General features: G+C 33.4%; 1 protein-coding gene across 7 annotated transcripts in view; it reads left to right on the top strand.

Annotated features, from left to right (window-relative positions):
• Lar (tyrosine-protein phosphatase Lar) overlaps window positions 1-13,694 on the top strand; it is a 652,517-nt gene that overhangs the window by 505,427 nt on the left and 133,396 nt on the right. For 4 of the 7 annotated variants that reach the window (XM_069846106.1, XM_069846110.1, XM_069846112.1 and 1 more), the window contains exons 6-7: window positions 9,839-9,862; window positions 13,074-13,174. In XM_069846106.1, the coding sequence (XP_069702207.1) occupies window positions 9,839-9,862; window positions 13,074-13,174 (125 nt within the window). The remainder of the gene's footprint in view (window positions 1-9,838; window positions 9,863-13,073; window positions 13,175-13,694) is intronic. The other 3 variants (XM_069846109.1, XM_069846111.1, XM_069846113.1) reach the window with 1 other exon arrangement.

The following is a 13,694-nucleotide window of genomic DNA, read 5'->3' on the forward strand; positions in this document are numbered from 1 at the left end:
TCGAACCTGCAACCTCGGGCAGAGAAGGCCAGCACTCTACTGACTGCGGCAACCAGGCTGATTACAAACCCTAATATTCATAATTATATAATGTATTCTTTCCTCTGTCAGTATATTTTTGCATTAGATAACATTAGTATGTATAAATTTCACAATCATACTGCAAATAGTACACTTAAATTTTACCTTATTTCGATTCCCACTTGCTGTAAAGAAACTGAAGCAATAGTTGCTCATTGATTCTAGTTCACGTTAACACTTTGTTTGAAAACTTAAAATTGTTTAGTCGACAACGTTAAAAAGTGTTAAAATTTATTTAAAAAGGTTCTATACCTTGGACATAGTTGCTGTAATACATTTAAAATTATTGTCCTTCTTCATCAATTACCGATATTTTCAATTCATCCAGTTTCGCATGTAGGTAGTGTAATGCACAGGTTAAAGTAAACCTTACATCATCATAATAAAAAAAAAAAAACATGAATTTTCAAAATACTATACCTTATAGACTAAGTAACCTGTATTAAGTTAAACGATCTATTGTATTTCTGAGACTTTGCATGTTGTTGTTTTTGGGAACTCTGTTTGGGATCTAATTTGTGTTTTCACCAGGAATACTAAGACAGTGCTGAATAAGGGTATTGTATGTTAGTATAAGACAACTACAGTAAAATCCCTCGTAACCGGCACCCAAATAACCGGCAATACCAAAACAACGGCACTTTTGGCTAGACAAAAAAAAAGTTTAAATCTGCCAGATTGCTACAGTCTAGGCCGTCAGTGTTGCCACATTAGGAAGTTCGCAAGAACTTTAATTTTCAGTGAATATTCGAACCTAAAATTAGAATATTATTTGTGTTGTGTTTTAATAAGGAAAATCCACACAGTTTTTATGTTTATTTAGCAAAGATTTAGAAGAATCTAACTCGTTGTTATTTAGTTACGTTCGGGCTGTCACTGTTGCCACATCAGGAAGTTCGCACGAACTTCAATTTTCAGTGAATATTCGAACCTAAAATTAGAGTATTACTTATGTTATGTGATGTGTTTTAATAAGGAAAATCCACACAGTTTTTATGTTTATTCAGTTATGAGCACGTGATAGTGAAATAAGCTTCACATGGCTGCCAGTTTCAACATTTGGCACCATGAAATACGAACTTTTTTTTTGTATATACAAGTATTTATTCAATTATCCAGCAAAATCTCATATCTGGAACTAGCCTGGTTCCTTTGGTGCCGGAGAAGAGGGATTGTACTGTATTAAGATTCTTATATTGACATTTTTTAATCCATCTTGAAGGTGTTTTTTTATTCTCGTCAGTAAAATAATTAGCGAACAGTTGTATTGTTCATACAAAGTAGTCAAACTGAAACGGCACACAATAATTATAAAACAACACATTGATTTCGTTCGTTTTTTTTTATATAGTAGATTAAATGCATGTATTTGTGAAATATTTCTTCAACATTTCAGTATGTGTTATAAATGATTCTGTAAGGACCAGAAGAATTTATTTGTTTTTCTTTTCTTCTTCTGTCTTCGTAAGAAAAATTAATACTCTTTTTAAGATTGTATTCAATTAAATTGTGATGGAGTGAATAGCTGTTGTCTAGAAGATCTCAGGTTTAATCCATATGAAAGTAAGGCAGTGATATAACATCAATGAATGCCCATATACCTGCTTTTACATTAATTAAATAGAACATAAAAATATCAGTATTGAATCATTACGTCAGAGAGAGAATAATTTGACTGACTCCTCTCATATTATCTGTCTTCAAATACTCCAAATAATCCAACCGCCAGGCAGGTTTGGTATACTCGTCATGCATGCTGCTGTATAGTGAAGAATCATACAATGCGCATGTGCGTGAATTGTTCTTCACATGTTTCATTCCTATAGTTTTGATTTGTTCATACGCTGGCGTCAGCGTTGAAGTGGTGTGTCATGTTACCTTTGTTGTAAAGAATTGGTGTTTTGCATTTTTAAATAGTCCATTGTATGTATTTTTTCTTTGCGTGTGTGGTACAGTGGCGGTTCCTTGGGGGAGGCAAGGGAGGAACATCCTCCTCACATTTTTCTTCTTTTGAAAGTAAATACCAAATGAAATATGTGCCCTGAAATTCGAGGAAGATTCGATAATTTTTAAGTTCACAGCTATAAGAAAACCTCGGTTCATAGAGTTTTAAACCACACGCACTCATGTGCTGCTAGAAAACTGTGAGAAGGATGCGAGATTGTTTGTGTGGAGGAAAGTCAATCCATTCCTCCTTTACTGCAGTTAACACACATAGACAACAGCGCACTAGCGGCCAGAGAAAGAAGCAGAGTTTTAAAGCAAGTAAATGAACGGAGATGGAGGAGATCCAGCTCTCAATCAATGCATGGGCGGGAAATAGAAACTGACTGGTCTTGCAGCAAGCTCACTACTGCTGCCATCTAACGATGCTGCATTCAACCAGACTATAACACGTCATCTAGGAGGAGACACAATAAAAACAGTTTTAACGCAAAGCTATGAAAGATACCATATAAACTTTTTTTTAAATTATAAATCAAAATATATTCATTGCACTTTATATAAGCTATATTCATGGTTTGAAACTTTCGAGGATATCTGAAAGTTGAAGTTGGATTTATATAAAACAAAGAGGAAGTAGTTCTAAGTTAGTATTGCAGATCTTTTTCTCTGAAATTCACTTCCATTCATTGTCTACTAGACAGGACAACAGCCAAGTTGTCAGTTTTGTACAGATATATTTGAAATTGAAGTTACTGCAAACTACATTATTTTTAACATAAAAAAATTAATCGGCCATCGGCAGCTTTGAACAATAATGGTAGTATGACTTTACAAGAACTGATATTCTTCAAAAGCATTTAATACTGAACTTGTAAAATGTACATGTGGCAACACAGACCACATGGGTGGATGCAGTGTTCTCGCTTTCTTAACAGATTATTTCTCATTCCCATTTGCGTAAAACGATTCCGGTTACGTGTTAGTAGCTGGTCTCTTCCAACACGTGTGATGCTGTAGTGTGCGTGAAAAATGCTGCGAGGTTGTGAATTTCCTTGTAATTGTTATAGTCCTGTCGCTCTAATTTCCGGCAGCCAATCGCATTGCAGGTCAGCTACATTTAAACGTGTGCGTCTTGTGATTCACTCATAAAGACGTTATTCATTTCTTAAGGCTCGATAAATACTTAATATAATCGCCCGCCATTTTGGCTCTTTCGTTGGCGTTCGCAGAAAGCACACGAAGACGTTATTTGCCGCACAATTATTTACTGAATTACAGTGCGTTTGATTTATTATCATAGGAGCAACAACACGATAATGTTTAACGGTATGGCAAATAGATTCCTCGTATGGTAGCTCGGCAACGAAAGAACAAAAATGGCGAACGATACTACCTACCTAGGCTTTATAGAACCTTCACTTCCTAAGACGTAAGCAAAGAGGAGGAGTCACGCCGGGAATAACAGCGTCGCGACTTTAATTTGTACAATTATTCAACAATGAATGGAAGTGAAAACATATTCTATTTTGGACAATTTAGGAAACTCAGTTTACAAAAACAGATTATTGCTGTACAAAAGGGAAGGCCAACCCTAACACTACCTGGTCTTACTGTACATGTATGCATATAGGCTAATTTGTAGCTTGTTTCTCTCAAGAAGGTGTCATTTTGCGCTGTTAACTTCTTTCCTCATCTTAAGAAATATGCAGGAGCCGCCACTGGTGTAGTGGTATATATTCAACATAACTGATGAAAGTTTGAGGATTCAAATGAAATACTTAATTTTCTAAAGCCTACTTGGTGTAAGTTAACATATGAGTAGTGATGTGAATTAAAAACTACTAATTTTATTTTAAAAGAAGCATGTAAAAATTGAACAAGGACATTTCAATTCTCGTGGCATATTAGGTTTCCTTGCCTGAGTGGGTGTGCTGAAAAAGAAGTTTTGTTACGTAAGCTTTGTGTTTGGGCACATGACTTGGAATGCTATAAAGAGGACATATCTGAAATCAGTGAAACACTATTCTTCCAAACATAATTTGTTACACAGCAAATCTTTTCATCTGCTAAAATAAAATACCGGTATGCATAGATGATGTATTTTTAGAAGCTGCCAAAATTAAAGTAATAAAATAACGAAGTTGTCTCTTCTAACACGCAGATGTCAAAGTAACTGATTCAGTTAGTATTTTTAAGTGGTTAGAAACTCGCCTTTCGTGGGTATCAAGAGGATAAAAACACTTACAAGAAAGGAAATTATTCAGAATTGTTGAATATACTTCTCAAAATGAACTGTTGAATCTACTTCCTCAAAATTTAGCACTTACGGACATCTTCATTGTTCAAAGAAATATCGCCAGACATACAAAATGGGTTCACTGATTCAATTTGAAAAACTTATCAGATTACCAGGAAACAATTGGCATTCATACTGTCCTCTCTGTAGACTGAAAACTCAAAAAAGTTTCATATCCATTGTTCAAGAATTAAAACAGAAAATCAGTATCCCGAATTTAAAAGAAAACTTACAAATTAAACCAAACCCTTTAAGTCTCTTAAATATACAGTAGAATATAATCTAAATTTAACAGAAGAAATACTGAAGTCAGAAGTAAACAGTGAAATACTAAAACAATTGTCTTTAGAGACAATTAATATTAGGTACCCTCCACAAAACTGGCTTCATTCATACACCGACGGATCCTTGATCTCCAGAGAACAAGGTGCCGGCGCAGGTGTTACGTGCTGTCTCTTCTCACTTTATAGATCTCTTGGATATGGAAGAACAAGTTTTGATGGTGAAATCATTGCAATAAGTGAAAGTCTCAGGAATCTTCTATGCCACATCAATAAATTTAAGAATGCAGTTATATTGTCAGACTCTAAAGCAGCTATTCTATCAATAGCCTCTAAACACACATCTTCATCTCAAACAGCAGAAATAACTAAAATGCTCTCTCAATTAATATCACTCAATAAAAGAATTGTATTCCAATGGATACCATCCCATTGTGGAATCCTGGGAAACGAGAATGCGGATGCTTTACCAAAGAAGGGCAGCACTGCTACTTACAGACCTGTTACTAAATCTACGTATTACTCTGAAAAGATTTATTAAATCTACATACTTAGACGTCAACAAACAAAATTTGATAACACAATCCCAAGGGAAAAAATGGAACTCTCTGCATTAAAATCCACAGTTAATTCCCGATTTACCACGAAAATCATCTGTACCTGCATTTAGATTGGCAACAGGCCATGATTGTTTGGCCAAATACCTGCATGGAATTGGAATATATCAGTCTCCTAACTGCCCATTGTGCAACTCAAACCGAGAAATGGATTAGGAACACCTCAAAATCTGTGCTTCAGTGGCTGGCCATGATAATATCTTTGAAAAATATTGGAGTGCAAGAGGTCAAATGACTTTGTCAAACGCCTGGCATTAGAAAACAACAACAACAACAACAAAATGGGTTTGTGAGTGATGTAAATGAAAAAAAAAAAATAAGCACGAAATAAACGAGTGTCTCTTTATTTCTATTCAAGCTCTCGAGACACTAAATGTGAGTTGTAAAAGAGCCAAATGAACATAATAAAATATTATGCAAGTGACAGAATTGAAGAGAGATTTGACGGTTGCTATGACCTTTCCAAGATCAGAGCAGCTGCAGAACTGTCAGAAGTCATACATCAAGTTTTTCTTGATTGGAATGTGGACGAAAAAATATGTGATGTATCAGATATATGATGGCGCCTCTCTAATGATGGGTAGAGGAGAGGAGTTGTGAAGTTAGTGACACAATTCTGTTTACATGTTCTTTTCATTACTGCAGTGCCTGCCAGTTAAGCTGTGTCCTTTTACCTTGTCCAAAATCTATTATACGTTTATTTGACAGTGTCTTAGCCAATTAAAAATAAAGATTTTTTCCCTTATCATTTCTTTTTCAATCAAATTTTGAGAGCATGTTTACTATGTAAGAGACTAACAAAATCCAAATCTAAAACTCGCAAATGTTTTTGGCATTTGATTTTTTACTATTGTATTTAGAAATATTTTCAAACTCAAGATTTTAAGTACAAGATTTTAATTTTTAAACTTCCTTTTTTTGGTTACATTGACAAGACATACAGAAACATTTCTATGCATTCATTTTATGAAATATCTCATTTATTCGCTTAAATTTTTTAATATATTTTTTTATATAATTTATGAAAAAATTAATAAAATAAACTAATACCATTTCTTACAAAATAAATGCACAGAAACATGCACCTACCTCATAAATACTTGCAGTAAATATTTCATCCAGATTGATTAATATTTGGCATACAAAATTTGATGTTGAATCGAGAAAAATAAACTTTCGGAAAAATGGATTTGAAAGTAGGTAAAAATGAATATTTATGTAAGACATAACTATTAAAATTTTCCTCCGCTACATTCATCTAGTAACTTCAGGGAGCCAACTTTAGAACAAAAAGTTACTATATTTGTAATCAGAAATTTGTAAAAAAGAATTCTTTGATGAAAAAAAATATATATTTTTTTAAATTTATTGAGTATGCCTCAACGAATATAACTCATATATAGGGGCTATACAAGAACACATACATATTGCAAATTTATTTCAACTCAACAACAATGTAATTTTATCGTCACAACAATAAAACTCTTCACTCTCTACAATTTAATTTCACTCCCGTCAACAATGGGATTTGCTCTCCACACAGTAACACAGCGTTCGTTATTGCACTCCACAGACGACAATGACAATTTACTTGGAATATTGAGAACAACAATGAACTGAATTTTAACTAATGTTCATAAAGCACTATTTACAAATCAGAACTGTCAGTTCTCAGTTCACAGTTCTTCTAGCTCAGTCACTCGAGTTCACAGTATCTCGAACCACAGACTTTCTCGAACTTAGGTCCCTCCAACTGCGGTCCACTGCACCCGAACTCAGGTCTCTCCAACTGTGGTCCACTGCACTCGAACTCAGGCCTTCTAATGCTCACACAGTTGCGGACGCACACTCAAGTCGAACTCCGGTACACAAGACTGGCTGGCTTGCTCTGTTCACTGGCTTACTGACTGAACTAATCATGAATGAATCTGTCGTTCCTTCGCGTCCGTAATTTATAACCACAGTGACGTAACCGAGAAAGTTCGAATTTGCGATTTTTCCACTTCGACGGACTTCTTGGCCTCTCTAGGCAAGCAGAAGATGCGCGCGCAAACTCCCTCGCCGCATAGGCCCTTTCCCCTCTCTCCTCTCCACTGCGCGCCGTCCCTCAGTGCTCCGTGGAGCCTGTGTCGACTCACGCGCGATCTGCTCTCTTGCGGGACGCTGGTCGTGAGTTCGAATCTCACGTCGCTGTCACAATATGTTGTACAATTTATTGAAAAGTCATGAAACTACAGTCTGTGAAAAACAAACAATAACACAAGAATTTATGAAAGAAAGAAAGCAAAATAAACAAATAGTAAGATAACATAAAGTTTTGGGCAGAAAGAAGAACAAGTTTGAAACCATGAAATAAATAAATCATCTGAGAATTGAAATAAATAATCTTTAGGCCTTTAAATGTCACACCCTCTTACAGCCTTAATTAAGAAGAAATTAAATATATTTGTAATCAGAAGTGAACTAAATCCATTTGGGTTATGAAAATATACATTTTAAAGAAGTGAAATAGTCAATAAATTTTTTTTTGGAAAATTTTCTTGATTTTCAGTGGAGTCTTCCCTTAAAAAGAAGTTTTACTGATCGAAAAAGCTTTCAAGCTTTCACATGCGAATACAAGACAGAATTTCCATTCAAGATCAGTAGCCACAATTATCATATATTTCTCAAAATTATACTGCATTGTTTATGGAATAATTTATTATTGAGAATTCATTGTGGGATAGCAAATTGATAACTGACATAATAGAACTTAAGGAGCACAGGGATGATTGTTTTTCCTCTGTGTTTTCGAAGCTTGCTTTGTCTGTATTGACTCTCCGTACAATATTCTGCAGCCAAATAAATATTGCAACTTTCACATGGAAATATACTGGTATGTTGCCATCAGAAACATACAAAACTTCATGAAAAGAACTTCACTGATAGGTTTTTCAAATGAAACATGCAGCTGAATGAAAACTTGAGCATAGCACTACCCATACAACAAAAGGCAGCCTAAGACGGCTGACATTTGAAGTAATAGATAGTCAGACAGCTCAAATGAAATCTATATTCAGACTTCGTTGAAGTACCGTACTAAGTGAAAACAAATTAAAGGACTAACAAAATACTTCCCTAGGATGAAGTGAATAAGTTAGTAAAGCAATATAAACTCTTTAGCTATAACCAGCTACAAAATGAAATATATAATATGTATGCAGATAAATCAAAGTAAAGCTGCTAAAATACTTTTCAGAAGTGGTATAGACTCATTTGTCAGAAAGTATGATAACTAAATTACTCTGCTTAATACTGGCAATACAGTTATAAGTGAATTAAGTCTGAGTAGGCCTACCTTGAAGATAAATGAAACCTACCTCAGAAACCCCATAAACAACGATCGTCTACTATGTTTAAATTCTTTAGCTATTGAAAAGAGATTTTATGGGCGAGCTTTCATCCTAACTAGCGTTTCTTGAGAAGGTTGTAGAAGTTTTTGCAGAGAATAAAAAAAGGCGATTGGAATTTGATATCAAGATTGTATAAGATACGTCTATGTTATTTTTAAAATAATTTTATATATTTATTTTCTGTTTTGAAAAAGAAATTATGTTCAGAGTAAGTGATAATACCGAATCCATCTTCAGCGCAAATAGAAATGCATCACTACTTCGTGATCCTCAAATTTACAACCGAGCTTTCTTCATCACCAGAAACTCTTGGTGTTCTCATTGCAAAAACTTATGCTATGCCACTGATCAACAAGGGAACTGTTTTCGTTATAGCCCTAACAATTGCACAGGTGTCATTTGACCTTTCATGTGGATGGTATTAGGCATTCACCACAGAATAGTGAGGTTATAAAAATCTGGGCTTCTATCTTTCTGCTTTTCATATACATTTATGACCTTAACACGGATTACTTTACCTTAACTTACCTCCTAGAATTTTATTATTTTCATTTATGTAAGTTAAGATGGATATGACAGAAGAATAGGTGCGTGAACAATTATGTTTAACTTTGATTTAAATTGTATTTATGGTCATTTTGTAAGAGTATTATAAAAACAATATAAATGTAATATCAGTGTGTTAAAACAATTTTCCTCTTAGAAAAGAGAGTAAGGAAGGGATTTGTTCGGTATTAGAGCATCAAGTTACATTAATTTGCAGAAGTTATGTTTCTAACTAACTGTATAAATTTTCATAGTTATTATGTTATATGCTTATCAAAAGAATTTTGCCGTTCTAAAGCCTTAAGGAGAAGCAGATTGTATAATGTAATGAAAACAAATTCTTCTAGGCAAAATATTTAAAATTAGAAAACATAATTACTGGTACACTACTTTCTTTGAAACAATACCGGTAATGGAAAATTGTTGTAATAGAATCTAGTGATTGTGCATTATTCTTCAGTATTTTCTGTCCTGTTGTTTACTATTCTAATATAAATGGAAACAAAATTTACATTTTCAAGTATTATTTCTTGGTAGGCTGTGTTACCTATTGTCTTTTCGTGACGTACCATTATGTGAGTTTAACAGGATTTTTTTCCTTTTCACTTAACTGATTAATGAAAGGGAAAATCCTGTAGATAATGTTTATGTAGTAATATACATGTTTTGTCTTTCTAGCTGACTCTTCTTTTGGAGGTGCCAGTAAGTGTCTCAGTTGCATGGATTTCTTTTGTGTCCTTTATAGTGTGTAGTGTGACTTTGTATTTAATCATGAATTATGGGATACTAGCATCAAATATTGATCTATAATAAAATGAACCACAGATAACGATTCATAACGAAATGAAAGAATATTATAAACTGTTCTAGTCATGGCATTTTTACAAGGCTTTATTGTGTTTTCATAATGTGAACTGCTTTTGTGGTTGGTTTCATTTGGTTTTTGCATGATCATTAACTTTTACATGTTTCAGAGATATGGCAAAAAGAACAAGCAGATTTGAAATTCTGATTTCTAAAAGCATGGTACCTTAAAAGTTTATGTTAGGAATTATAATTTTAATTTTCGTATTAATATAATAGGTATTGATGTATAATCTACATATTTTATGTTCAAACCAACTTGCAGCATTATCAATATCGTCCTGTATATGCGTGGAAATTATGTTTATTAGAATATTCATATGAAGGATGTCATATTGAGTCTTGGGCAGTGCCCTAGCAGAAAAATTATATTACAGTCTGTAAAATCACGTGCTGTTCTATAGCAATTTTAGAAAAGAAAATTTTGTGTTCTTAATTATGTTTTTGTACCAGTATCATACCAGTATCATATCATAGTTGAGAAATACATTAAATTCTAAAGTCCTGCTTGGGCTGATTACCTGGTTGGGTTTTTCCGAGGTTTTCCTCAATCATAAGGCGAATGTCAGGTAATCTAAGGCGAATTATCGCCCTCATCTCGCTATCACCAATCCCATCGATGCTAAATGACCTAGTAGCTGATACAGCGTCGTTAAATAACCATATTAAAAAAAAAGTAAAAGAAAAATTAGAACTTTATTGAAATCTATGACTCAGTTGATAATAAAAAAAATAATAGACTGAAAATTACTCTGCTCTTTAACGTATTTACAAAAGACGCTCAGTTATTTTGAAAGATGCATAATTTTACTATAGGTTATGTTATGATTACAATAAACTATTCGTTATCTGTACTGTATAAATCAATTAAAAATTTGGCCTTTATTTTAGAACAGAATGTACAGTATGGTATTCATGTTTACTGTATCAAGAAAATGTAGACCGACATTCTCTTGTAGCCTACTTAGGCCTACCATATTAATTTTTCAACCTAATATAAATTATGAAGGTACCGGTATGGTGCTAATTAAGGATACATTTTACTTACGGGATTTCAAATGTGCTTGTTATAGAATTTAAACTTTTTGCTAATATTTAAAAAAATGGAGTGTGTGTATGTGTGCTTTTGTTATTTTTGTTTGCTAACACTACAGCAACACTGTGTAGCCTACCTGAATGGTAAAAAAAAAAATGTTACACATGCTTAACCTACTGTGTTACTCGTATTGTGTGGTGTATTTGTGGAATAAATTGTGAACATGAATTTACTGAAGAAATCTGTATTACTGATGCTGTTTAGTAATAGAGATCTTCAATTTCTCTGTATATAATTTCTAAGAAGCTGTGCTGATATATATATATATATATATATATATATATATATATATATATATATATCCTTTTGAAATATTATGTTTAGTACCCTTTACTGGCTTGTTTCCTACTGTATATCATTTCAATAAATCTAGTAATTATCAGTGGCGTAACATCAATGTAAGCTAAAAAGCTCAGCTTCCCCAATTAATAATAATTTCATAATAAACCTGCAGTTTATGAACAAAATTATTTATTAATTTTAATAGAATTTATATTTACGCGTTAAATATTGTGATGCGGCAGCTCAGGATGATTTGTGATGCAGCAGTAAACCAGAAGCCTGCACACACCAGCTTCCAAGCAGACTGGTACACTCATTCTTCTGTGTAATCCACCCCGCAGATTTTCCATCCCTTTCTAACTAAACTATCCTGGTCGCAAGGCTCGCAAGAAGCTAGCTTTTACATTGAAAATAATGTAGTTTCTGAGTTATCCCTTTTGTGAGTTGTGTTCAGTTAAAGTGTGAGTGTGCACTGTGGCTGATATAATAAATAATGAGTGAAATAACAGCTCCTGACACCGATTTACTTGAATTTTTAGGACAATTGTATTATCAAGACTGACTTACGAACAAAAGTGCGATTTAAAAAACAAATGACAGTGTCTATTTGTTAGAGATATAAAATCATATTTTACTACGTACCATTTGAGGTCATGCCTTATTGGTGTTATTTACGAGGTTCCAACCAATCTTCGGACTGCTGACTTTACATTGACTACTATTTATTTTAAGACTATATTTTTGTAATACGTTTTCTCATATGTACAAGAAAAACAACTTGAGTTAGCTTCCCCTGCTCAAAATTTCATGCTACGCCACTGGTAATTATTCACTATTATTGATGTTTTAAATTATTAAATAGATTGATTAAAATTACACTTAAAGTCAGAATAATAATAATAATAATAATAATAATAATAATAATAATAATAATAATAATAATAAAAATGATAATGATGATCAGACAGCGGATTTTCAGTCCGTAAACAGCAACAAGACTTCACATCCCTTGGTTTATGGAGGGAGCATAGCAGTGAGTTTAGTGACATTCCTGCAACTGATGTACAGCATCAGGACTGAAAATCCGCAGTTTAGCCATGTTATTGCTGTGATTGACTCATTTAATCGTTAACACATCAGACATGAATATTCATGATATGTTAAACCCTCCAATACATCTAGTGGTCTTTTGTGGTCTCAGTTTCTCTCGAATGTCTGTTGTTTCTAGTCGTCCACTTTTGTCCAGCTTATCACGTGTAGTAGTGATAGCTGTATATAAGTTGATGTCGGTTAAATCCCCCATAAAGAAAGTTACAAGAAATAAAAGAACATCTGCAAAAGTGTTACAATAAAGTAACTGCTGGTATTTACTGACCAGTATTTAAAATGATTTTGTAATGCCAGGAAACTAAAATAATAGACGTTATAGAATTGAATGATTCTGTTGTCATTGGAAAGGTACCTGTCATTTTCAAATTTTTGCATAATCCTGGTAATAGCATGAAGTATTGAATTTTATTTTGTCGTATAATAGTCTACAGAAGTGAAATTCGATTAGGATCCCATGTATTATATCCTTCACAATCATGTCTGGTCCAAGTTTAATTGTTATAATCACGCTTATTTATGACTTAGAAATTTTACTATATGATGCTGAATTTTTACTTACAGAACCGGGTACAGCACCGAGGAATGTGCAAGTGCGGCCTCTTAGCTCCAGTACAATGGTGATCCAGTGGGATGAACCAGAAACTCCTAATGGACAAGTTACGGTATGTATAGCCTTAAAATTCCAAACTGTATTCCCTATTTAATTTTCAAACTTAGAGTATTTTATAATAATCTTTGTTTGCAATCTCAACGTCTAATTCACTATGCTTCTAAGTAATTAAGTACATTAAATTGGTATACAATATTCCACACTGTAAAACAAACACATCAGTTCTTATAAACATATAGTTGGAATCAGGGGCGAATGCTAGTCACGAAAGTTAGGCTTGCTCTTTTATTCATAGAGAAAGATGGGAGGATATAATAATTCATAATTATAATAAAAATAATCAGACCCACATAAATAATTTATTTTATAATTATGCAATCATTATGAGTCATGGATCATATTCGCTTATCAGATGTAGAAGTTCGATATGATATAACAAACATGGTCAACAAAACAGTTTATTTAGTTTTTTTCGACCCTGCCAACCAATGCATATTGTTGTATTGAGCGCACATATTCTCTATAATGTCTGTCTTCTCTTGAATAGTCCTTCGGGAAAATGGATTTAATAA

This window comes from Periplaneta americana, chromosome 14 (genome assembly GCF_040183065.1).
Source record: "Periplaneta americana isolate PAMFEO1 chromosome 14, P.americana_PAMFEO1_priV1, whole genome shotgun sequence".
NCBI lineage: Eukaryota > Metazoa > Arthropoda > Insecta > Blattodea > Blattidae > Periplaneta > Periplaneta americana.